Below are 27,223 nucleotides of genomic sequence, written 5' to 3'. Positions count from 1 at the left end.
AATTAAACTTTATATATCTATATATTTGAGGTATGATTGATATATAACATTGGATTAGTTTCAGATGTGCAACACGACTTGATATTTGTATATATTGTGAAATCACTACAGTAAGTATGGTGACAGTTAACATCTGTCACATACATAGTTAGAAAAATTTTTTTTCTTGTGAAGAGGACTTTTAAGATCTACTCTTTTAGCAACTTTCAAATATTCAATATAGTATTTTTAAAATTTATTTTTTCTTCCAGTTTTACTGAGATATAATTGACATACAGCACTGTATAAATTTAAGGTGTACAACATAATGATTGACATACATATGTCATGAAATGATTACCATAATAGGGTTAGTGAACATCCATCATCTCATATAAATACAACATTAAAGAGATAGAAAAAACAACTTTTCTTCTTGTGGCGAGAACTCAGGATTTTACTCTCTTAACAACTTTCATATATATCATACAGCAGTACTAGTTATCTTTATTGTGTTGTATTTATATCCTTATATCGTTATATCCTTAAGACTTACTTATAACTGGAATTCTGTACCATTTGACTGCCTTCGTTCAGTTCTCCCTCCCAACCCCCACCCAGCCTTCCACCTCTGGTAGCCACAAATTTGATCTACTCTTCTGTGAATTTGTTTGTTCATTTGTTTATTTACATTTAATGACCTATGAAATTCAGTTCCTAATGCGCAGCATACCGATTCATTATTTGTGTATATTTCAAAATGATACTATGATAAGTCTAGTTGTCATCTGTCACCATACAAAGATGTTACATAATTATTGGCTATATTCCCCATATGGTACATTACATACCTGTGGTTCATTTATTTTGTAACTGATAGTTTGTACCTCTTAATCTCCTTTAGCAGTTTCCTCTCCCCACCCTCTTCCCCTCTGGCAACCACCTCTTCTATCTGTGACTCTCTTTCTGTTTAGTTATGTTTGTTCATTTGTTTTGTTTTTTAGATTCCACATATAAGTTAAATCATACAGTATTTGTCTTCATCTGTCTGATTTATTTCACTTAGCCTAATATCCTCTAGGTCCATCAGTGTTGTCACAAATGTCAAGATTTCATTCTTTTTTATGGCTAATATTCCATTGTGTGTGTGTGTGTGTGTGTGTGTGTGCATATATATATATGTATATATATATGCCACACCTCCTTTATCCATTTTTCTCTTGATGGGGACTTAGGTGGCTTCTGTATCTTGGTTATTGTAAATAATACTGCAGTGAACATAGGGATGCATATGTCTTTTTTAATTAGTGTTTTTATTTTCTTTGGATAAAAACCCAGAAATGGAATTGTTGGATCCTGTGGTAGTTCTGTTTTTAATTTTTTGAGGAACTTTCATACTGTTTTCCATAGTGACTGCACCAATTTATATTCCCACCAGAAGTGCACAAGTTTCCCTTTTCTCCACATCCTCTCCAACACTTGTTACTTGTGGTCTTTTTGATGGTAGCCATCCTGACGGGTGTGAGGTGATATCTCATTGTGGTTTTGATTTGCATTTCCCTGGATGAGCATCTTTTCATGTGCCTTTTGACCGTCTGTGTGTCTTCCTTGGAAAAATGTCTATTTAGGTCCTCTGCCCATTTTTAATTGGATTTTTTGCTTTTTTTTAATGTTGAGTTGTTTGAGTTCTCTGTATATTTTGTATATTAACTCCTTGTTAGGTATATTGTTTCCAAATATCCCATTCAGTAGGCAGGCTTTTTGTTTTGTTGATAGTTTCCTTTGCTGTGCAAAAGCTTTTTTAGTTTGATGTAGTCCCATTTGTTTATTTCTGCTTTTGTTTCCCTTGCCTGAGGAGGCATAACCAAAAAAATATTGCTAGGTAAGACAGAGGATACTTAGCTCAATAAGACAGTATTCTGTCAAAGAGTGTACTTCCTGTTTTCTTCTAGAAATTTTATGGTTTCAGGTCTTACATTTAAGTCTTTAACCCATTTCGAGTTTATTTTTGTATGTAATGTGAAAAAGGAGTCCAATTTGATTCTTTTGCATGTAGCAGTCCAGTTTTCCTAACACTATTTATTGAAGATGCTGTCTTTTCCTCATTGTATATTATTGCCCCCTTTGTTGTAGATTAATTGACCATATACGTGTGGGTTTATTTCAAGGCTCTCTATTCTGTTCCATTCATCTATGTGTCTGTTTTTGTGCCAAAACCATACTGTTTTGATTACTGTAGTTTGTTTGTTTTGTTGGGGGTTTTTTTGCGGTACATGGGCCTCTCACTGCTGTGGCCTCTCCCGCTGCGGAGCACAGGCTCCGGACGCACATGCTCAGCGGCCATGGCTCATGGGCCCAGCCGCTCCGCAGCACGTGGGATCTTCCCAGACCAGGGCATGAACCCGTGTCCCCTGCATTGGCAGGTGGACCCTCAACCACTGCGCCACCAGGGAAGCCCTGATTACTGTAGTTTTGTAGTAGAGTTTTAAATCAGGGAGTGTGATACATCCACCTTTGTTCTTCTTTCTCAAGATTGTTTTGGCTATTTGGGGTCCTGTAAGGTTTCCATATGAATTTTAGAATTATGTGTTCTAGTTCTGTGAAAACTGCCATTTGATATTTTGATAGGGATTGCATTGAATTTGTAGATTGCCTTGGGTAGTATAGGCATTTTAACAATATTAATTTTTCCAAGCTATGAGCATAGCATATCTTTGCAGTTTTTGGTGTCATCTTCAGTTTCCTTCATTAATGTCTTACAGTTTTCTGAGTACAGGTCTTTTCCCTCCTTAGATTTATTCCCAGGTATTTTAAATTCTTTTTGATGTGATTATAAATGGTATTGTTTTCTTAATTTCTTTTTCTGATAGTTTGTTTTTTAGTGTATAGAAACAGAACAGATTTCTGTGTATTAATCTTGTATCCTGCAACTTTATTGAATGCATTGATGAGTTCCTGTAGTTTTTTGGTAGTGTCTTTAGGATTTTCTATATATAAAATCGTATCATCTGCAAACAGGAACATTTTTACTTCTTCCTCTCCAATTTGGATTCCTTTTACTTCTTTTTCTTGCCTGATTGCTGTGGCTAGGACTTCTAATACTATATTGGATAAAAGTGGTGAGAGTGGGCATCCTTGTCTTGTTCCTGATCTTAGAGGAAATGCTTTCAGCTTTCCACCATTGAGTGGAGAACAAGCTGTGGGCTTGTCATATATGACCTTTATTATGCTTACGTATATTCCCTCTATACCCACTTTGTGGAGAGTTTTTATCATAAACGGATGTTGAATTATGTCAAAAAGCCTTTTCTGGATCTGTGGAGATGATCATATGGTTTTTATTCTTCAGTTTGTTAATATGGTGTATAACATTGATTTTTGAACCATTCTTGCATTCCTGGCATAAACCTCACCTGATCATGGTGTATGATCCTCTTAATGTATTGTTGGATTCAGTTTGCTGATATTTTATTGAGGATGTTTGCATCTGTGTTCATCAGTGGTATTGGCCTGTAATTTTTTTTGTGGTATCTTTGTCTGGTTTTGGTATCAGGTGGTGCCAGCCTCACAGAATGAATTCAGAAGCATTCCTTCCTCTGCAGTTTGGAATAATTTGAGAAGGATAGGTGTTAATTCTCTTCAAAATGTTTGGTAAAATTCACCTGTGAAGTTATCTGGTGCTGGACGTTTGTTTGTCAGCAGTTTTTTAAATTACACATTCAGTTGCATTACTGGTAATTGATCTGTTCTTATTTTCTGTTTCATCCTGATTCAGTCTTGGGCAATTGTACATTTCTAGGAATTTGTCCATTTCTTCTAGGTTGTCCCTTTTGTTGTTGTATAATTGTTCATAGGAATATCTTATGATCCTTTATATTTCTACGGTGTGGGTTGTAACTTCTTTTTCCTTTCTTATTTTATTGATTTGGGCCTTTCTTTTTTTTCTTGATGAGTCTGGTGAAAGGTTTGTCAATGTTGTTTATATTTTCAGAGAACCAGCCATTAGTTTCATTGATCTTTTCCATTGTTTTTTTAGTCTCTATTTCATTTATTTCTGCTCTAATCTTTTCCTTCTATGATTTCTTTTGTGTATGCCTTTTGAGAGTGGAGTCTCTATTTCCCACAGTCCTCTGGCTCACCCCAAAATAAGCCCTGCTGGCCTTCAAAGCCAAGCATTCTAGGGGCTCCTGGCTGGGAAGCCCAGTCCCGGCTGGGACTCAAAGCCCTTGCTTTTTGAGGAGAACCTCTGCAGTTTGTAATTAGCCTCCCATTTGTTGGTCACCAACCTGGGGTATGGATCTTGACTATACCATATTTCCACCCCTCCTACCCATCTCTCTGTGGTTCCTTCTTTACATCTCTAGCTGTAGAAGTTTTTTTCTGCTAGTCTTCGGGTCACTTTCATTGGTATTTGCTCTGTAAATAGTTGTAATTTTGATGTGCCTGTGGGAGATGAGCTCAGGGTCCTTCTACTCTGCTATCTTTGCTTCTCCCTCACAATATAGTCACCATGCTGTGCATTACATCCCCATAACTCATTTATTTTATAGCTGTACTTTTTGACCCCGTTCACCCATTTCATGCACTTCCCTACCCCCACCTCTGGCAACCATCTATCTGTTCTCTGTACCTGTGAGCTTGGTTTTTGTTTTTAGATTCCACATATAAGTGAGATCATTCGGTAATTGTCTTTCTCTGTCTGACTTATTTCACTTAGCATAATACCGTCTAGATCCATTTGTGTTGTTACAGATGGCAAGATTTTATTCTTTTTTATGGCTGAATAATACTCCATTTTGTGTATATATACCACATTTTCTTTATTTATGTATCAGTGGACATTTAGATTGTTTCCATATCTTGGCTATTGTAAATAGTGCTGCAGTGAATATGGAGGTGCAGATATCTTCTTGAGTTAGTATTATTGTTTTCTTCAGATAAATACCCAGAAGTGGAATTGCAGAACCATATGGTAGTTCTGTTTTTAATTTTTGAGGGACTTCCATACTGTTATCCATAGTGGCTGCACCAGTTTACATTTCTGCCAGCAGTGCACCAGGATTCCCTTTTTTCCACATCCTTGCCAACATTTGTTATTTCTTGTTTTTTTGATAATAGCCATTATAACAGGTGTGAGTTGAATTTTGTGCTTGTGGTTTTGATTTGCATTTCCCTGATGATTAGTGATGTTGAGCCTATAGGCCATCTGTATGTCTTTGGAAAAATGCCTATTCAAATCTCTGCCCATTTTTTAATTGGATTATTTGTTGTTGTTGTTTTACTATTGACTTGTATGAGTTTTTAAATGTATTTTAGGTATTAACCCCTTACTAGATACATGATTTGCAAATATTTTCTCCCATTCATTAGGTTGCCTTTTTATTTTGGATGTTCTAGATACCAATCTTTTGTAGGTTATATGAGTTGCAAATATTATCTTCTGATTTGTGGCTTTTTATCACTTTAAGAAATGTTTTCCCTTCAAGTCACTACCTTTACCTTTCTCTGTAGAAGGCACTTGTGATTTCTAAAGCTATAGATTAGTCTCACCTTGTTTTTCATTATTATTTAAGGACTCATGCAGTATTATGCTTTTGATTCTAGCTTCTCTGCTCAGCTTTATATTTGTGTGATGCATTCATGCTTTTTGTTGCATATTGCAGTAGTTTGTTCATTTTCATTTCATTGTGATATTCTTTTGGATAACTGTTATAACAATCTGTTTATCCATTTTATTTCTGAGAAACATTTGAGTTATTTCCAGGTTGGGGCTATTTAGAATAATTTGACTTTGAACTTTCTTATGCACATCTTTTGATATAAGTGTGCCTATCTTCTGGATGGTAGTGCTGTGTCATAGATATACTAAGTTCAGCTCTAATAAATACTACCAAAAAGTTGCCTATGGTGGTTTCCAGTTTATACTACTATCAGTATAAATGCCTTTTGGGGTTCATAGTACTTCTGGGATATAAGGCTTGATGACTTTGATCAGTTATGGAACATTTGGCCATTATCTCTTCAGCCAATGCTTCTGTCCCTTTCTTCCTCATTTGGGACGTAGTGCACCCATGTTAATTCTTTTTACCATGACTCATATATCTCTTATATTCTCTTCTTCATTTTCCACGTTTTTATCTCTCCATACTTAACTCTAAATATTTTCTTCTGACCTATCTTCCATTTCCATAATTCTCACTTACGTTGTGTCTAATCAGCATGTCAGACTCATTCATTAAGTTCTTAATTTCATTTACTGTGTTTTTCCAGTTCCAGAATTTCCATTTGGTTATTTTATATTCTGTAGTTCTTCTCCAGGACTCTCTATCTTGTCATTTAAGTTCTTTAACATATTGATTGCAGTTATCTTGAAATTCATATATGATAGTCTGTTATCTGGATCTGTTGTGGTTTGTGTCTTTGACCTTTTATCCCCCTTTTGGTTTGAGGAATTTTGTCTTTGTTGTATACTCAGTTATTTTTTTAGTTAGTTTTGGACAGTGTGTGTGAAAAATTACAATGATTATATTATCCTTGCTTTTGGCAGGCAGTTAGGCTAAGAGCAGATTACCCTAATCCAGCCAAGGATTGAATTGATTCAGAGCTAAGCTTCAGTCCTTGGAAGAGCCAGCATATCTTTGGTTCTCCTAACTCCTAGGGTATAGCCCTTTGAAGTTACAGCCAAAAGCCTGAAGTGTTTTCCACAGCCCTCTTAGTCTTATGAGACTGCTGAAAGCTCTGCTCAGCTTCTCACACTCCCAGGAGCAGCTTTCAAATTAGCAAATAATCACCAGATGTCAGTCTTATCTTCTTGGATTGCCCATCTCTCCATGATTTTGGCTCCTTGTTGCCTTAGTAGCTCTTCAGTGCTTTTAGATAGATGTTCATAATATTTAACTCAGTTTTCCATTTGTTCTTAGCAGGAGGTCTGGTTTTAAACAGTTTAGTCTACTATTGCTTTAAGCTTGGCTTATTCTTTCAAAAACTGAGCTTGTATTAAGTGAAATAATCCAATTACAAGAAGACAAATATTATATGATTCCACTTAAGTGAAAGTGGTCAGATTCATGAAAACAGAAAGTAGGGTGGTGGTTACTAGGGGCTTAAGGTCCATTGTTTGCACTGTGGTTCACTCTTGGTTGTCACATGTTCTTTACCACAATATATATAAATATTTTTAACTGAGTTTATTAAGTAGCTTTCCTTTCAGCCACATTGGGTTTTTTTAGCTGCTCCTTATAGAAAACAGAATATGTACCACAAGTCAGAAATTCAGTGAAGTAGCATTATATGTGTGTTTAACACAGATTTACCTCTGTATGTTTAGACTTTTAAAAAAAAGAAAGAACAAGAATGAGGGAAAATAGCTATTTAAATAATGGGGACACAAAATAGCAGTTTAAATAGTGGGGACAGTTCTTCTCAATTAGCTTGTACCCTGGGGCTCTGAGTTTGCTGTTCCTTCACCTATGTTAAATTTACTGGAAGTAGTTCCTTCTTGAGGAATTTTCAGGGATAATTTTGACTGTATACAATTTTTGCTTTACCTGCTGACCTTAGAACCCATTTCCGTTTTAAGCTTTAGCCCCCATGTAAAGAAGAGTAAATAATATCCCTTTTATTTCTCATTGGTATTGTTCATAGCACTATAGTCTAAATTTTATTTTTATATGTTTTCTGTCTCTCATGGACGATATTACCTTTTTAAAGTCTTTGATTGACCTTTATCACAAGTTTATCTTTTCTGTGTTCTTTTTGAACATGCATACTATATCTAACATTGTTTTCCTCAGTATAACACGATGTAAGATGCACAGTCACTTTCAAAGTTACCATCTTATATCATCAAATATTTCTTGTTAGTCAGAAATAACTTCAGAGTAGCAGTAAATCTTTTTCATTATAACTACATCTTGCTTCGCTTTCAGTTTTATAATGCATGTTAGGACAATATTGCAAATGATTTTTTGTCTGGTAAGATGGTCTACACTGTATATAACTGTATATATATCATATATACCCACTTGTATCCCTGACCCTTCTAAAGTTATTGATAAGCAGTAAATAAAAAATAGCAAGTAGCAGCTTAAGGGGCAGAGGAAGGGGGAACTTATCTTCCTATAAGAGCAAATCAAATCTCCAAGAAATTAAAAACAATTGAAATAGTCTCTTTAATATCCCTAATCTGTGCTGTTTCATGATTAGAACAAAACATCCCAAAAGTTTGAAAACCACAGAATTCAATATATTGATTATAGTTATTACCTCTAGCTTGTATAATTTTATATAGGTGTAACTTTGCAATTTGAGAGGGATACTAGAGCAAGTGTATGATCTTATAAAGGATACAGGAAGTGGCAAACTATTTCCTAGAGTAAAATATGAATTCCACCAAATAATAAAACTATAATTTGACACTTAAAACTAGAGAGAACTACACTAAGGTCGATACTTGGTCAGATGGATAATATTGTAACTTAATTCTAGAACCTCAAGTCACACACCAGGCTCTCCTCCTAAAAGAAGAGTGTGAAATACTATCTAAGAACGGCATCAGCATGTTTTAAGCGAGTCATGTCAGGGAAGAAAGTTAATTTCATTACGCCTCCATTTATTGTTAAGTTAGCATTTTTTTTGTAAGTCAACTATACTTCGGTAAATTTTTAAAAATCTGAAAAAGAATATATATATATGTATAACTGAATCACTTTGCTGTACACCTGCAACTAACACAACAGTGCAAATCAACTACACCTCAATTAAAAGATAACTGATATTAAAAAAAAACCACTTTTCTAATAATACTAAGACAGTCCTTGCCTTTTCGCGGGGACACAATGGTACATATATATATCACCATCTTTATCCATTCATCTGTTGATGAATACCTAGGTTGTTTTCATATCTTGGCTATCGTAAATTATGCTGCCATGAACATTGAGGTGCATCTATCTTTTCAAATTAGTGTTTTTGTATTCCTTGGATAAATACTCAGATATGGAATAGCTGGATCATATATGGTAGTTCTAGTCTTAATTTTTTAGGAGTCTCCTTACTGTTTTCCATACTGGCTGCTCCAATTTACATTCCACACAACTGTGATTTTTAATATTGTCTAGTGAAATGGGTCAACATTTGGAATAACTGCACAATTCAGTGAATTAATATTTTCCAAATGACCAAATGGCCGTGTTACAAAATCATGTGTGGGTAATAGATCCATCCAAAGTGCCAGAGAGACCAGTGGGTTTTAGTCTAACAGCAGGAAAGGTACATTGCAGTGCTGCTGGAGTCCACATTGCAATGAACCTGTAAGGAACATTCACGTGTCAGTTTTGGTGGAGAACCTATATAAACGCTTCTCCATTTTCCTGCTACACATCCCTGTGAGATCAAATTTTCTTAACAGACATCAACTAAAATAATATATTACAAGAGACTGAACACAGAAGCAGCTATGAGAATCCAGCTGTCTTTTATCAAGCTAGACATTAAAGAGATCTGCAAAAATATGAAACAAGTCCCTTGTTCTCACTAATCATTTTTTGAAAATAATGATTTTTCATAAAATGTTATTTATTGTTGAGTAACATGGAGTCGGTTTCTTATTGTAAGTTTAAATGAATGAATAAAAATCTTTTAAAACAATCTTTTAGTCTTAATTTCTAATATTGTATATGTTTTCATGAACCCAAAGCTAGCTGCGAAGTGGGACAGGGCAGGCACTGGCTGGGAGAATTCAGGGTGGTAAAAAGGGACTCATTCCAATCCCTCTGGGAGATGTAAGTCTAAACTTCCCAATTCCTCATTTTTAGGAATTTCTTTATCTTATACATTTAACCTCTTAAGTATTTCATAAGGTAGGAGGGGAGAGAAAGACAGCTAAAGAAATTGGGAAGCAAAGGAGTCTTAAAAATCACTGATACTGCCTCACACCCGTGAGGGTACAGACCCAAAAGAACTGAAAGCAGGAACTCAAACAGATATTTGTACATCCATGTTCAGAGCAGCATTACTCACACTAGCCAAGGGGTGGAAACAACCCAAGTGTCCACTGAAAGGTGAATGGATGAACAAGATGTGGTCTATCCAGACTGTGGAATATCGTTCAACCTTTAAAAGAGAAGGAAGTCCTGTCACCTGCTACGGCATGGAGGAACGTTGAGGCCATTGTGCTTGGTAAAATAAGCAGGGGCCTCCGAGTAATGTTTAAATCAGATCACTCTTCATAGCAAACAATAAATAGAAGTTGTATTCTGCTTATTAGTTCCGTTTCTCAGACCAGGAAGTGGATGCACAGCCTGGCTGGATGCTTCAGGCAGAGGTGGGCTTTGTCCACCCACCACCCTGGACCCCCTACGCTGGTGGCAGCGATCAGAACAAAGTGAGCTCGGCCCTGCGAAAGCTCGTGTTGTCATTACTTTTGTAACTTCAACGAGAAACAGATTTTTACATACATGACATCACAGACCATGCCTCGTGACCGTTACCCAACTTAGAAACTGGCCCGATCACGAAGCTGAAGCAGCAGCTGGTTTGGGAAAGTCGCTGGTTGCAAGCGAGCGGCTGGGTCACTGTGCCACTTGCAGCTGCGTGGCCCGAGGAGGTCTGTTCTGGTCCTGCTCAAAAAAGTTGCCACCCGGCTCTTCTTGGGAGCAGCCAACTCCAGAACCTGTGGTCCATCTGAGGGGTGGGCAGCCATCATGGTGTGACCCACAACGAGACCAGGGAGAGGGGACTGCTGTGAAATACGAGCTGCGGAACGAAGCTTCGTGCCATCGACACAGCTGCACTGGGGCAGGTGGTTGGAGCAAAGCTCTTTCACTAGCAAAGTTGTCCAAAGGCTGTGCAGTCAGGGGAGAGCCAGGAATCGTCCTCTACCACGGTGTTTCGTACTCTTTTTTTTTTTTTTTTAACTGGACAATATAGTTTAATGTAGCAAAAATCTAGGGAACGATCCGGTATTTCAGTTAAGGCTCTGGGTGCTTGGAGGGGATCACTGACGGCGCTTGCAGCTCTTCCTCTTTTCTGGAGATGGCCCTTCCAGCCACGTGTTTCCGTCCTGGGTCAGCTTCTTCCCGGAGCAGCGCAGGAGCCCTTCTCCAGACAGCGATCCCACATAGGAGGAAGATTTCTGCAAAAATGGACAGTCGGCCAACACCCGTGCCTCTGCACTAGGGAAGGCCTGCCCTTCCCTTAACGTCTTGGAGCGCTCGACCACCGGCGGGGCCCGGGGGCTCAAGGCAGCACCGCCTTTGAAAGTCCACCTTGAAATACGGACCACACTTTCCGGGTCACTCTAAGGGAGGCCACTTCACCTGCAGACGGGGCCTTGTGTGGATCACCGGGGGACAGGTGCCTGAGGGCAGAGCGCGAGACCAGAGGCGAGCGTGCTGCGGTGGCTGGAGCCCGGACCAGGGCTAAGGGCGCCCGGGGTCAGGCGGGTCTCTGGGCACAGCCGCCGCGCTCGGGACGCACGTGCGCATCCGCGGGGAAGAAAGCGGGGTGGGGGGGTGGGGGCTGCCGCGGGCCTGTACACAAAGAGGGTGCTGCACAGAGTAGGGGGCGGGGCGCCAAACGCCCGCGCGGCCCGGCCTCCGAGGGCAGCCCGGGGCTGGCTGAGCCCCCGCGGCGCCCGGGCGCGCGAAGAGGACTCCAAGTTAGCATGCTTTTAGTACGCCTTTTGTTGAAAGCACCATGCTAGGTTCTCCACTAGGACAGTTGATAAATAGTTATATGTTGTCTTAGTTCTCTGCCCACGCTGGCTTGACTTATATTCTTTGCTCCCTTTACCTAGCTAATGCTACTTTTTGCTATTCAGGACTTATCCCTGACACCCCTCCATTCTCACTGAAACTTACTTGTGTGTTATAACCTATTCCTTGGTGGCCTCTCTGTGCATCTCAAGTGTCTAATGAGACATTCTTTTTAAAATTAATCAGGGCTAGTTATGGAAGAAAGCAGCCATGAGGCAAAAATGCTTTTTTGTTTGTTTTTTTTTTTGTTATTGTTGAAACTGCCTTTTTACTGCATTTAAAATATAATCCGGAACCTTGCCTATGGTCTGAAGGCTCCACGTGGTCTGGCTGGCTCTTGCCTCACCTCCGCCAGCAACATGCTTTTTTAACAGTGACGGTCTAACAATATATTTCCCCTGCCCTCACTTTTCTTTTCTCCCCATTCCAACTTTTTTTTTTTTTTTTTTGCGGTACGCGGGCCTCTCACTGTTGTGGCCTCTCGCGTTGCAGAGCACAGGCTCCGGACGCGCAGGCTCAGTGGCCATGGCTCACGGGCCCAGCCACTCCGCAGCATGTGGGATCTTCCCGGACCAGGGCACGAACCCATGTCCCTTGCATCGGCAGGTGGACTCTCAACTACTGCACCACCAGGGAAGCCCTCCCCCTTCCAACTTTTAAAAATTCTGTTGAATGATTCCAGCATGCGAATTTCAGGTTAGAAAGGTAGGAAGGTGATAAGGGAATTTGGGGAGAATGGTAATGTCTGTGAAGCATCCCTCATATGATATCTTACAGATGACGGTCTAGTTAACCCATGTCTTGTGGGGTCTTTGCAAATGTAGGAAGTAAGGAACCTGAGTGTTGATGGAACATAGTTTTTCAGAGTTGATGCTAATGACAATAAGTTTTTCTTTCTAATATTACATCCTCCCCTAATAATGTAGGTGTTTATCCATCATCATTAGAACTACTGCTCTTTTGCAGACTCTGACAAATACTTTGTCCTTCAGCATCTTCCTTTTATGCTTACCTTGTATTAAATATAGCTTGTTTTTATTCCCCAGGCTGCCAGTACACCACTGAATCCTTTAAGTTTTCAGTGTGAATTTGTAAAGCTCAGGATTGACCTTCTCCAAGCCTTCTCTCAACTTATCTGTACTTGTAGTAGCCTCAAGACAAGCCCGCCACCTGCAATTGCCACAACAATTGCCATGACCTTAGGGAATGACCTCCAGCGGTGCGGTCGCATCTCCAATCAGGTATGTCTTAACTTTATTTTCAGTGCAGTTTTTATTTACACTTTAGACGTTTTTGAGGTTAGTTGTGAGATGAAAAACTCTGAAACTTAAAAATCAGCGGTTTGACTCAGAGGCAACATCAAATACTTCTAAACTCATCTGTCTTGCAAAAAACAGGCTGAAGTCTTATTAAAATGACAAGAGTGATTGATGATATCTCACTAGTTGCTATATGTTTATATAAAGAACATACATTTTAAAGAAACTTTGGGAAGTTTATAACTATATTTATTTTAGTGAAACTTTGAAGAAGCTAAAAATGCAGTGTTTTTTGTACATTATATGTAAATTATAATCTTGTACACATTTGTAGTTTCATTTGCCATCTTTGTTAATCGTCTTTAATAGGGTTTATAAAAATGAATGAATTGAAAATGAAAAAGTTGAAATATTTTTTCATTTTTATTGTTTGAGGATTGTTTTCTTATGTTTTGACTTTTGTGTTGTTTATACAACACAAAAGCATATTTGTTTATTTATCATAATTGATATTTTTCCTTCTTTATAGATGAAACTGTCCATGGAAGAATTCCGAAGCCTCGCTTCCCGATATGGGGATCTTTATCAGGCATCTTTTGATGCTGATTCCGCAACTTTGAGGAATGTAGAACTGTATCCTAAACTTGCCCAATATTTCTTGTTCTTTGGAAGTATTCTTTTAAATGTAAATATTTCAGATACGCTTAACTAAAATATACATATACATTAGATAAGCCTACAGATTTACCATAAATAATAATTTCTCTTTTGAAACCTAGTATGAGCAGTATAATTTAACTTCTTTACTTCAACCAGGCTTTTTAAAAAATGGTGACTCAGTGGTGGTCTTTTTCCACCTCTGGGAAGAGCGTCCAAAACCCAGGTCCAAGCAGTGTTGAATACTTTGTGCTCACTTGATCTACAATGGACAACACAAAATATTTTTCCACCAGAGAACCATTTTCTGTCTTGCTTCACCTATCTTTTATTCACAGCTAACAACCCTAGTTCCCATCACCTTTATTAATGATATATTCAGTCGTTTCAGTCATCACTTATGTTCCCTAAGCCCCCTTTAAGTTCACCGTATTTTCTTATTAGCAGCTTCAGATCCTTTTTTGAAAGGAAGAAAGAGATAAATTGCTTTTAAGTTGCAGACCTATAAATCAGTAATTCCTGGCATTTTGGTTTAGTGATTGAAAACCTGATGAATGCTATGGACCCTCTCCCCTAAAAAAAATGCATATATGCACATATCCCCCAAAATGTACATACCATTTCAGGAGAGTTAACAGATCCCTTGAGCCCCAGCCTAGGAACCTCCAGGGTAACCACTGTACAGACCCTTATTGTGTTGGTGGTTTTAAACTTTTCATCAGTGAAACCCCTATATCCAAGATAGATAAAAAAGTTTCTGTGATTGAATCACAGAGCCTGTTGTTTGGTTCCTCCTTCCAACATTAACCTCTGAAGTACTCTTCCTGGAACTATCACAGACAACATATATCCCTTAAAAAGAAAAAAATAGAGCCACAGACTATTTGAGTCAATAACGTGTGGTTACCTTCACTAAGAATATGATTTTTGTAAGGAACGGCACCAAAAAACGGAGGAGAGCTTAAACAAGCCTTATTTGGGAATGTTCCCGGGCGAGGTTCACTGGTCCGAGAGAAAGGGGCCAGACAAGTCGCGCCCGGGTGTGGGCGCGAACAAAATTTATAGGGGTGGACGCAGGGGAGGCACTTGCTGTGTGAAGCAGCCCCTTTTTGGTAATCTTTTGGATGTTGTGGCAGTGTTGGGTGTCGGTTGCATCAGCCTCAGAGCCGTTGGTTCCGCCCCTCAGGGAGCGGGAAGACCGGTTGGTTGCATCAGCCTCCTTGTGGGGGGGGGGGGTTCCGTCTGGCTCCCTGGGCCCTTCCCCCGACCTGCTGGCCTTACAATTTTCATCTTGCCTTATTTAGTATTTAAATAATATAAAGTCTATAGTACATTTCTCTATTATAATGTATAACCTTAACGTAATGCAGACAGCAGCAGAGCTGTTTACTGATATCTCACGCAATAGAAGCCCTGATTTTGGATCCAGAATCAGCAAGGTATTTCAATAGTTTATATTACAGAACACTTTCAAATATGTTATCTTACCTAATCATCACAACATTGTTTTGGAAGAGGTTTTATAGAGGAAGAAACAAAGAGGAAGAACTTCTCTAGCATTTGCCTAAGGTCATATAGCTAATGACAAACCTAGATTTTCTGTCTCCGTTGTTTACTTACCTCCTGTGTTCTGTTTTCTAAATAACTAGGAAGAAGTTCTTTGAATTTGAACATTTTCTTCTGGTATATTATAACTAAATTTCGGTGCAAAAATTGAGTTAATAGTATAATTAAGCTTGAACTTGAAATTTTTATTCTTTGGTTTCCCAAACAAAAAGATATTCCTCTTTTTGCTTTATTAAAATCCTTCTCCATTCTCTAATTAACTGATTAATTGTTCAAAATATTTGTATTGAAGAACGGTCCATTATTTTTTTCCCACTATAGTATTCTGTTTTAGAACATGTATTTTCAACTGTATATTTCCAATCTAGTAAGGCCTGTGATTCTAAGGTCAGCTTCCTCAAAGAGAACATAATCAACAGAGCATTTTAAATTTCTCTCTCCTAAAGCATTGACTCACCATTTTTTTCCAAGGCAGTACCAAAATCCTTGCCTTCTGTTTTAAAGTGCTATCTACTCTCAGACTAGGCCACTTGGCTATTTTTTTTTTCCACTCGTCTGATTCATTTAAATATTTTAGTGACATACTAATTTTTACTTATTTTTCCATTTATCCTTCTTTGATCTGTGTTCATTTTCCCCTTAGACTTCCAGTGTTTTTGTTTTGTTTTTTTAAGCTTCTCCCTTTTAAATTTCAAAATGTTCTCTAACCTCCATATTTTTCAGTCTTTGCCAGTTAATTGATACTTCCAGGCTCGCGCCATTTCTGATTATGCCTACTCATCTTACCTCATAGCACACAAATGTCATTGTACTGTTGGTTGACATAAGAGAAATTAGTATTTTTCTTGATTGATTTTTTTAACACATTGTCAGCAGGGATGGGGTGAAGGGAGTTACCTAGCCAGCTCTCAAATCCTACTCTCACTGTCAACCTCTCCACTTCCTACCACCTTTCTTCACTCTTCTCCATCTTGTTTTATCCCCTAAACCCACTCCCCTAGCCTTTGCCCTTCCTAGCAATGAAAAATTGGAAAAGGAAGATTGTACCTTGAAGGAGAGCTCTCTGGGTTTCAGTCGTACTGGTGTACAACTGCAAAGAGTAGATTCCTTCTGAAACTTCTCTTCTTGATACTATATATTTTGTGCCTTTCATATAAAGAAGGACCTGCTGCTAAAAAGAGCCTCAAGAGAGGGAAGCATGACATTAATAAAATTCACTATAGTTTTTACAAAAATCTGTGTGTATCTTTCATAGCCTACAAGGTTTTTGGGGAGAAGAGACCTTGTCTTATCCAACTTCGTATCTCTAGCAGCTAACATTGTGCTTGAGCCAGTATCAGTAAGTGTGGGATAGGATGGGGTTTATGTTTATAATTATAAATGTTATTATCTGCTCATACCAACCTTTTAGGATTATTAAGAAAAAATATTTTGAGATGCTTGTCCATTACATTTTTCTATTCTAGCTTTGCACTTAACCTTTCTTTTTACTGCCTAAATATAATGGAATGGCTTCTGGTCATGAAGCCATTCACGTATGGGACTTTTCCTTCTATTGTAAACAACTAGAAACCTGGATTAAATATGCAAGTTTAAATGTAAGTTTAACTGTTTTCAGACATTGGACAACAGGGAGACCAGGAATGTAATCCCTCAGGGAAGGGACATAAATAAGGTAAACTTTACACTAGTCCTTGCTTTTCTCTGCCTGGAGGCACTTTTTAGACTGCCTTTCAGGCAGGAGTAACCAAATTAAAACATGGTGGTCTTCCTTAGTTGAAGAGATAGATATCAGGGTTCAGAGAACAAAGGAAGCTAGAATTTGCAGGCCAAGTACAGGGGTGGAGGAAGCTTTCCAGAGGAAGAGTGCTATGAATCTTTGGCTGAATGCTAAGCTGTACATATATTAGGTGAAATCCCACAAGGCCAGGCAAAAAACAGCTACTAGGGAGGGAATAATTACCAGGAAGCTGTAAACTGAACAGTTCCCAGAGCTTATGCAGAGCTGAGAAATGTTTCAGTTCCAACCGGCCAAACTGTAGAGACCTAATTGAACACTCAAGGCATTCAGAAGAGACACTAGAAGGGTCACACCACCTTAGTAATCAAGCTAAACTAGCCCTAAAGTGAAGACTAGTCTAGACCTGTCCTAACAAAGCTTAAGTAATCCTTCAAAGAGTCAGGATTATGACAAGTAATGGCTGTCCACCAAAACAAAATCTTAACATTCTTTGAAGACAACAAAATCCAAAAACTCAAATGTATAAGGTCCACAATTTTAGCATCCAATCAAAAATTACTAAAAAAAAAAAAAAAAAAATTACTGGTCATGAGAAGAAGCTGGAAGATGTGACAAACAACCAAGAGAAACTTCAGCCAATTAGAAAAAAGACTCACAAATGACAGATGATGGAATTAACAGACTTGGACTTTAAAATAGTATTTTAGTACTATTAGTATTTTCAAAATTTTAAAGATAGAAGATAATGAACAAATTTAAAGGTTTAAAAAGAAAATGGAACTTCTAGAGCATAAAAATGAAATATCTTGATTTTGCCTTTATTTTTGAAAGATAGTTTTGATGAACATAGAATTCAGGGTTGATTAGGTTGGGTTTAACAGTAGGTTAAATACAGCAAAAGAAAAGATTAGTGAACTTAAAGACATAGCAATAGAAATTATCCAAATTGGACAGTGAAAGAAAAAAGACTGAAAAACGGAACAAAGTTAAAATTGCCAGTGAGACAGTGTCATTTGTACTACTATACATGTAACTGGAAATCTTAGAAGGAGGGGAACAAGGGACAGAAAAATATTTTAAGTGGCTGAAAAATGTTCATGTTTAATTAAAAATATAAACCCACAAATCCAAGAAGCTTAACGAACCCAGAGTGGCATAAACATAAAGAAAATCACAAGGCACACATTATAATCAAATTGCTGAAAACCAGTAATAAAGAAAAATATAAAGCAGCCAAAGAAAAAAGACTATGTAGAAGGGAATAAAAATAGGAATTTTTTACTAATTCTTATCAGAAATAATGCAAGCCAGAAGACAGATGAAGCAACATCTTTAAAGTCCTGAAAGAAAAAAAAAGTAACCTAGTATTCTATATTCAGTAAAAATACCCTTGAATAATTAAGACTAAATAAAGACATTTTCAGACAAAATCTGAGAAAATTTGTTACTAGCAGACCTAGACCTGGACTATAAGAAATGTTAAAGGAAGTTCTTCAGGCTGAAGAAAAATTATTTGAGATGTAAATTCAGATCTACAAAGAAGAACACTAGGAATGGTAAATATGTGAGTAAATATAAAAGACTTTCCTCATTTTTTACTTTTTTAAAAAAATATTGCCCATTTAGAAAAAAAAATGCATTTGGGAGTTTATAACACGTAGAAGTAAAATGTGACGTGAGACAAATGACGGGGATGGGGGTTGGAATTAATACAGTAGTAAGATTCTTATATTTTACATCAAATATATATTATTTGAAGATAACTTGTGGTAATGGAGGATGAATAAATTCTAGAGCAACCACTAGAAAATAAATAAGCCAATAGAGGGGGTAAAATGGAATACTTTGAAAAAAACCTCAGTTAATCCAAAAGAAGGCAGGGGAAGAGAGGGAAAAAAAAAAAACAGTAAATAGATGAAAAAAGAAAACAAATCACAAAATGGTAGATTTATACGCAGTCATACCAGTTATTACAATAAATGTAGATAGTCTTACTCTAAGTAAAGAGATTATCAGACAGCTAAAAAAGCAAAACCCAAAGTATAAGCTTACCACAAGTAACCCACTTTATCATTTATTTATATCTTGTCTTAATTCATAGGTTTATTATGAGGTTTTGTGGGCTGCTTATTTTATTTTTTATTTCTTTAACATCTTTAATGGAGTATAATTGCTTTACAATGTTGTGTTAGTTTCTGCTGTTTAAAAAAGTGAATCAGCCATATGTATACATATATCCCCATATCCCCTTCCTCTTGTGTCTCCCTCCCACCCTCCCTATCCCACCCCTCTAAGTGGTCACAAAGCACTGAGCTGATCTCCCTACTGTACAGCTGCTTCCCACTAGCTATCTGTTTTATATTTGGTAGTGTATATATGTCAATGCTACTCTCTTACTTCGTCCCAGCTTACCCTTCCCCCTCCCCGTGTCCTCAAGTCCATTCTCTTTGTCTGCGTCTTTATTCCTGTCCTGCCCCTAGGTTCATCAGAACCATTTTTTTTTAGATTCCATATATATGTGTTAGCATATGGTATTTGTTTTTCTTTCTGGCTTATTTCACTCCGTATGACAGACTCTAGGTCCATCCACCTCACTACAAATAACTCAATTTTGTTTCTTTTTATGGCTGAGTAATATTCCATTGTATATATGCGCCACATCTTCTTTATCCATTCATCTGTCGATGGACACTTAGGTTGCTTCCATGTCCTGGCTATTGTAAATAGAGCTGCAATGAACATTTTGGTGCATGTCTCTTTTTGAATTATGGTTTTCTCAGGGTATTTGCCCAGTAGTGGGATTGCTGGATCATATGGTAGTTCTATTTTTAGTTTTTTAGGAACCTCCATGTTGTTCTCCATAGTGGCTGTATCAATTTACATTCCCACCAACAGTGCAAGAGGGTTCCCTTTTCTCCCTACCCTCTCCAGCATTTATTGTTTGTAGATTTTTTGATGATGGCCATTCTGACTGGTGTGAGGTGATACCTCCTTGTGGTTTTTTTTTTTTTTTAAGTATTAATCATCTGCTTTTTAAAATTATGTTTTTTTATACGGCAGGTTCTTATTAGTCATCAATTTTCTACACATCAGTGTACACATGTCAACCCCAATCGCCCAGTTCAGCACACCACCATCCCCACCCCCCAGGATTTTCCCCACTTGGTGTCCATACGTTTGTTCTCTACATTTGTGTCTCAACTTCTGCCCTTCAGACCGGTTCACCTGTACCATTTTTCTAGGTTCCACATACATGCGTTAATATACGATATTTGTTTTTCTCTTTCTGACTTACTTCACTTTGTATGAGTCTCTAGATCCATCCACGTCTCAACAAATGACTCAATTTCGTTCCTTTCTATGGCTGAGTAATATTCCATTGTATACATGTACCACAACTTCTTTATCCATTTGTCTGTCGATGGGCGTTTAGGTTGCTTCCATGACCTGGCTATTATAAATAGTGCTGCAATGAACATTGGGGTGCATGTGTTTTTTTGAATTATGGTTTTCTCTCGGTATATGCCTAGTAGTCCTCCTTGTGGTTTTGATTTGCATTTCTCTAATGATTAGTGATGTTGAGCATCCTTTCATGTGTTTGTTGGCAATCTGTGTATCTTCTTTCGAGAATTGTCTATTTAGGTCTTCCACCCATTTTTGGACTGGGTTGTTTGTTTTTTTGATATTGAACTGCAGGAGCTGCTTGTATATTTTGGAGATAATCCTTTGTCAGTTGCTTCATTTGCAAATATTTTCTCCCATTCTGAGGGTTGTCTTTTTTGTCTTGTTTATGGTTTCCTTTGCTGTGCAAAAGCTTCTAAGTTTCATTAGGTCTCATTTGTTTATTTTTGTTTTTATTTCCATTACACTAGGGGGTGGGTCAAAAAGGATCTTGCTGTGATTTATGTCTTAGAGTGTTCTGCCTATGTTTTCCTCTGAGAGTTTGAGTGTCTGGCCTTACAGTTAGGTCTCTAATCCATTTTGAGTTTATTTTTGTGTATGGTGTTACGAAGTGGTCTAATTTCATTCTTTTATATGTAGCTGTCCAGTTTTCCCAGCACCACTTATTGAATAGGCTGTCTTTTCTCCATTGTATATTCCTGCCCCCTTTATCAAAGATAAGGTGACCATATGTGTGAACCCACTTTAAATACAAAGGTACAAATATATTAAAAGTAAACAAAAGGATGGAAAAGGAACCCTAAAAGCTGGCGTGACAGTATCATACAAAGTGGACTTTAGGACAAAGACTTGATAAAGAGCTACATTTTACCATAATAGGGGATCAATTCATCAAGAAGACATAATTCTAAACATTTATATACTTAGTAACAGATCTTCCAAATATACGAAGCAAAAACTGACAACTGAAAGGAGAAATAAATCCACAATTATGGTTGGAGTTTTCAACACTCCCCTCTGAATAATTACTAGAACAACTTGCAGAAGATTTCTTAGGATATAGAGGACTTGAATAACACTACCAGCCAACTTGGCCTAATTGACCTGTATGCCCTACCAACAGCAGCATACACATTCTTTCCAAGCGCATTTGGAAAAATTACCAAAGTAAACCATATGCTGAGCTACAAAACAATTTTTAGTAAATGTAAAAGCATTGAAACTACGTAGAATATGTTATCTGATAGAATTAAATTAGAAAATCATCTCTGGAAAATCCCTAAATGTTTAGGAATTAAACAAGACTTCTAAACATTCCAATTGGTCAAAAATTCACAAGAGAAATTAGAAAGTAAGTTAAACTGAATGAAAATGAGAACACGACGTATCAAAACTTGTGTGATGCAGTTAAAACAGAGCTTAGAGGGAAATTTATAACTTTAAATGCATACGTACACACACAAAAGAAAGTTTAAAAGTAATAACATTAGTTTCTATCATATTAAAGCATGAAAAAGAGCAAATTAAACTCAAAGTAATTAGAAGGAAAGAAATAGTAAAGATGAGAATACTAATCAGTGAATTATAAATAAACAGTAGAGAAAGTCAATGAAACCAAAAGCTGGCTCTTTGAAAAGATCAATAAAGTTGATAAAACTAGCTATTCTGCACAAGGAAATAAGAGAACATAAATTACCAATATTAGAAATGAAATAATAAAGCAATTATACCCCAATAAAGATGTTTAAAAAAAAAAAAAAGAAATGAAATAAGAGTACCACCACAAATCCCATAGATATTAAAAGCATATTAAAGGAATAAATAACTTTGTGCCAATAAATGTGATAGTTGAGGTGAACAGGAAAAATTCACATATTCTACATAGACTTAAAAATCTTTAACAAAACATGTACAAATTGAACCTAACAAAACTCTAAAGGATAATATATTAAAACGAAGTAGGGTTTATTCCGGAAATTCTAGGTTTGATATTAGAAAACCAATCAGTGTAATTCACCATATTGTAAAATAAAGGAAAAAAACTAAAGTCGAGGACTTGCTAAAGATTTCAAGACTTAGTATAAAGTTCCAGTAATTAAGACAATGTGATATTGGCTTGAGGGTAGAGTGGAGAGACCAAAATAGTTACATAGGAGTATTACTTGATTTTTGACAAAGATGACAATCTGTTGTTTTCAACAGATTGTGCTGGAACATGCTGTATAGGGGGGAAAGAATCTTGACCTTGCCTCACACCATACATAAAAATTAATTCCAAGTGTATCACAGATCAAACGGTAAAAGATAAAATTCCAAACTTTCTAGAATACTACTTGGGAGAAAATCTTCATGACCTTGAGATCAGCAAGGATTTTTTCAGGACACAAGCAGCAGTTACTGTACAGAAAAAATTGTTTAATTGGATTTAAAAATTTTAACTTCTGCTCTTTGAAAGATACCATTAAGAAAATGAAAAGATTGGTTGCAGGGTGAAATATTCTCAAACGTATTCTATCAGAATATTAAGAAAACCATACAACTCAAGATAACCCAATTTTTAAGAATTGACAAGAGATTTGAACAGACACTTCAACAGAGAAGATATGTTAATTCCAATAAGCACATGAAAAGATGCTTAACATCATTAGGTATCAGAAAAATACAAATTAAAATCACAGTGAGATACAACTAACACCCACTAGAATTGCTAAAGTTAAAAAGCCCTTTAATACCAAATATTAGATGTGGAAGAGCTTGAATTCATACATTTTGGGGACTGCAAAATGATTCAGCCACTTTGGAAAACTGTTTGGCAGTTACCATATGACCACCAGTTCTATTTCTACTTACTTAAGAGAAATGAAAACATATTTCCACAGAGACCTGTACACAGATTTTCTTAGCAGCTTTATTTGTAACAACAAAATCTGGAAAGAGCCAAATGTGTCAACAGGTGAGTGGGCAGATAAATTGTAGTATGTTCATACAGTGGAATATTACTCAGCAATGTAGATGGATGACCTGTTGAAATACACAAAACACATTAATGACTCAAAAATGTTGTGCTGTAAAGGAAACCAGACACAAAATATTACATATAGTATGATTATTTATATCCAGTATTAGGGAACATCTCATTTACAGTGATAGAAAGCTAGTCTGGTTGCTGGGGGCCACAAGTAGGGATTGACTAGGAAGGGTGCATTTTTACGATTTTGTAACATATCTCAATAAAGTTTATTAAAAATAAATAAAGGAATACTCCTTTTGTAGAAGGTGGAGCAGTATATTCTGATTTTATACCCTTTTATTTGCAGGTCACTTTGTCAGAGACTTTTAAATCTTTATGCTTTATTGTGTGGTATAGTTTTCCTTAAAGTCTATCACTAAATGAGGTTCAGTTCTTGTCTTAATAGAACTTAAGATATAGTACAGAGTAGGGAACAAAGCTTTGGAGCCAGGCAGATACACATGTACATACAGCTAGGAGTGAGTATGAATATAGACATGTTCTTTCGTCTCCCTGAGCCACGTATGCATAAACTGTAGGTAAGTAATAATGCCTGTCTCTTAGAGTGGTTGTAATGGTTAAATGAAAATCTATGTAAAGTACCCAGCTGAAGTACCTTGCACATAGTAGGCGTTAAAAGGATAATAAGGGAATAGTAAGGATAGTGTTAACCCAACATAGTTAAGTTACCTATATTGCATTTTCAAATAGCCCTCTTGAAGTTTAGTTAGAATGCAGGAGTTTGCCACCTTTTCCCATTTAGAAATACTTTCAGAAATGTCTCTGGGTTTGAGGCAGTAGAAAAAAAAGAAATCTAGGTAAAACTTTTTCCAGCACGCTCTATATGCTAGTTCTCTGCTGAACATTCTTGTGCACTTCACCTGCTTGCTTTAGATTCATGCCATTTCTCCAGTTATGAATGCCCTCCGAACTTTCCATCTCTTCAAATCTTATCCATGCTACTTGCATAGTGATTTGTCCAAGACCGATCTCTTCTGTGGCATTCCTCAGCTCCCTCTATATTCTGATTACTTGCATATCTTTACTGGTTATTTGGCACTTGTCTGCTGACTTTATTGATAGTTTACCTTTTCAAATGCCTTATGTCTCTTTCCCCTCATGGCAGGGACAAGGTTTAATTAAACATTTTTATACTAGCTAACAACCAAAGTGATTAAGACTTGTATAATTTGAAGTCAGGTCTGGATTTGAATTCTAGCTTGTCGCTTACTAGTTGTGTGACTGAAGGCGAATTACTTAACATCTCCAAGCCTCAGTTTTCTCATCTGTGAAATGGAAATAACAGTGCCTACTTCATTATTTTAAAGATTAAATGAGACAGTGTGGAAAGTACCTGACACATTTTGACATTAACTTAGTTACTATTGGGCTTCCCTGGTGGCGCAGTGGTTGAGAGTCCGCCTGCCGATGCAGGGGACATGGGTTCGTGCCCCGGTCCGGGAAGATCCCACATGCCGCGGAGCGGCTAGGCCCGTGAGCCATGGCCACTGAGCCTGCGCGTCTGGAGCCTGTGCTCTGCAGCGGGAGAGGCCACAACAGTGAGAGGCCTGCGTACTGCAAAAAAAAAAAAAAAAAAATTAGTTACTATCTTGGTTGATTGATTGATATTAATTTTTGACTTCAGTTTCCAGGAATATGGATCTACAGGAGCAGCCCATGCTGATAGTGAATATGAGAGAAGAATGATGTCTGTATATAATCATGTCTTGGAGGAGGTGGAATCACTCAATCGGAAATATACCCCTGTTTCTTATATGGCAAGTCACATTTGTTTTATTGAGTTTTATTATGTGGAAGTGAGTTTTTATCTGTCTCTGGCACTTACTGTGTGTGACTTCAACACATTAACCTCTCTGCGACTGTTTCCTCTGTGCCTGTTTTTTGTTTGTTTGTTTGTTTGTTTTCTTTTGCGGTACGCGGGCCTCTCACTGTTGTGGCCTCTCCCGTTGCGGAGCACAGGCTCAGCGGCCATGGCCCATGGGCCCAGCTGCTCCGCGGCGTGTGAGATCCTCCCGGACCGAGGCACGAACCCGTGTCCCCTGCATCGGCAGGCGGACTCTCAACCACTGCGCCACCAGGGAAGCCCCCCTCTGTGCCTGTTTTGTAACAGGGTTAGTACAGTACCTACATCATAGTATTGTTGTGAGGATGAAATGAGATAATCCATGAAAGCACTTAGCACATCTGTAGCTGCTACATAGTCACACTAACATGTCAAATCTGCTCTACCAGAATGCAGATAAAACTTTTTTTTCCTTTTTTAACAATTTAACTAAAGTTGCAATTGTTCTCAACCTTGGCTACACATTAGAATCACTTTGGAAGCTATTTAAAAAAAAAACATCAATATTCAGGCCCCACCCAGGCCAGTTATCTTTGAATCTCTGTGAGGCCCAGACCTTAGTATTTTTAAAAGCTCCCAGGTGATTCTGTCATGCCACCAGGGTTGAAAACTATTGGCCAATTAAAATAGAAAGAACTGGGCTTATTTTCTGACTATCAGTAAATTAGTTCCTGCCGGGTGATGCTACTGCTGTCCTTTAATACTCATGTCCACTTAGCCTACTGAATCTGCTACCTTTGGCACTGTTGAACATCTGCTGTTTATCCCCTGACTTCCCAGTCACAGGACAGACTGACACTCTCACCCAGATTTCCTCCTCCCTGTCTGGCCATTCTCCAGTGTTGTATTGAGCTCAGGTTCCTATAACAAAATAGACATAGTGGCTTAAACAACAGACATTTCTTACAATTCTAGAGGCTGGGAAGTCCAGACTCAGGGTGCCAACCAGTTTGTTTTGTGGTGTGGGGTCTCTCGCTGGCTTGCCAGCTGCTGCTTTCTTGCTGTGTCCTCACGTGTTGGAGAGAGAGGGCCTCTCTTCTCTCCTTTCTCTTCTTATAAGGGCACTGATCCCATCACAGGGGTCCCACCCTCATGTCCTCATCTAAACTTAATGACCTCCCAAAGGCCCTCCTCCAAATATCAACACATTGGGAGTTAGGGCTTCAACATGTGAATTTAGAGACAACAGCACATTCAGTGCATAGCACTGTCTTTGAACTTTACACCTTGGAGAGTTTCCTCTTGCCCTGCCTACACATTGGATACTGGTATTTCCTGTAGCTCTCTTCTGCCTCCTGCTGTTCTCATTCTGAACTCAGCATTTATCAGGTGTTCTAGAAGAAATTGACAGGATGTGTCATTAAAGAGTTAAATTAGATTTTAAGGTTAGATACTTTCATTTGCACACTGCTTTCCATGTAAGATTGTCAATACATATTTGTTGAATTGAAATGACACAGGTAGCTGTTTGATACTGAGATTGGTTGCTAAGGAAGATTGTAAAGATTATCTTTGTAGGAAGTAGACATATTTATGTGAGACATTGATTAAATTATTTACATGTATTTCCTCTAAGCTCCACCCTAGGAAATTAAATAGATGCCAGATAGTACCTTGAGTTTGATAGAGTTCAATCCACTGTGTCTAATGGAAAGAATGGGAATTTTCTGCCCAGTAGGTACGCAATACAGAGAAAAGACCCCTAGGGTCAGATTCTACCTCTGCCACTCAGCAGGCGTGATTTTAGACAAATTTCTAATACCCTTTTCTATGATATGGAAAAATATCTACCTCATAGGGTTTTTGTGAAGTTTAAATGGAATAATGCCTAATGCCTGGCACAGTGCCTGGCCTGGCATATAAGGAGTGGTTAATAAATGTTGATTCACTTTTCCCCCTTTCCAAATTGTATTTTATAGATTTGATACTTTCTGAACCCAAAATTCAGTTTAACAAGTATTTATTGAATCCTGTGAATAGAAAAATGAC

General features: G+C 37.6%; 1 protein-coding gene across 1 annotated transcript in view; it reads left to right on the top strand.

Moving 5' to 3' along the window:
* Nucleotides 1-27,223, top strand: part of INTS7 (integrator complex subunit 7) — a 104,077-nt gene that overhangs the window by 66,902 nt on the left and 9,952 nt on the right. Inside the window, exons 14-17 of the mRNA XM_029229096.1 lie at nucleotides 12,782-12,976; nucleotides 13,524-13,627; nucleotides 15,022-15,090; nucleotides 25,016-25,148. Of these exons, the coding sequence (XP_029084929.1) occupies nucleotides 12,782-12,976; nucleotides 13,524-13,627; nucleotides 15,022-15,090; nucleotides 25,016-25,148 (501 nt within the window). The remainder of the gene's footprint in view (nucleotides 1-12,781; nucleotides 12,977-13,523; nucleotides 13,628-15,021; nucleotides 15,091-25,015; nucleotides 25,149-27,223) is intronic.

This window comes from Monodon monoceros, unplaced genomic scaffold (genome assembly GCF_005190385.1).
Source record: "Monodon monoceros isolate NGI ecotype Baffin Bay Population unplaced genomic scaffold, NGI_Narwhal_1 Super_Scaffold_18, whole genome shotgun sequence".
NCBI lineage: Eukaryota > Metazoa > Chordata > Mammalia > Artiodactyla > Monodontidae > Monodon > Monodon monoceros.
The sequence above is the reverse complement of the archived record's forward strand: the minus strand, read 5'-3'. Positions and strand labels throughout refer to the sequence as shown.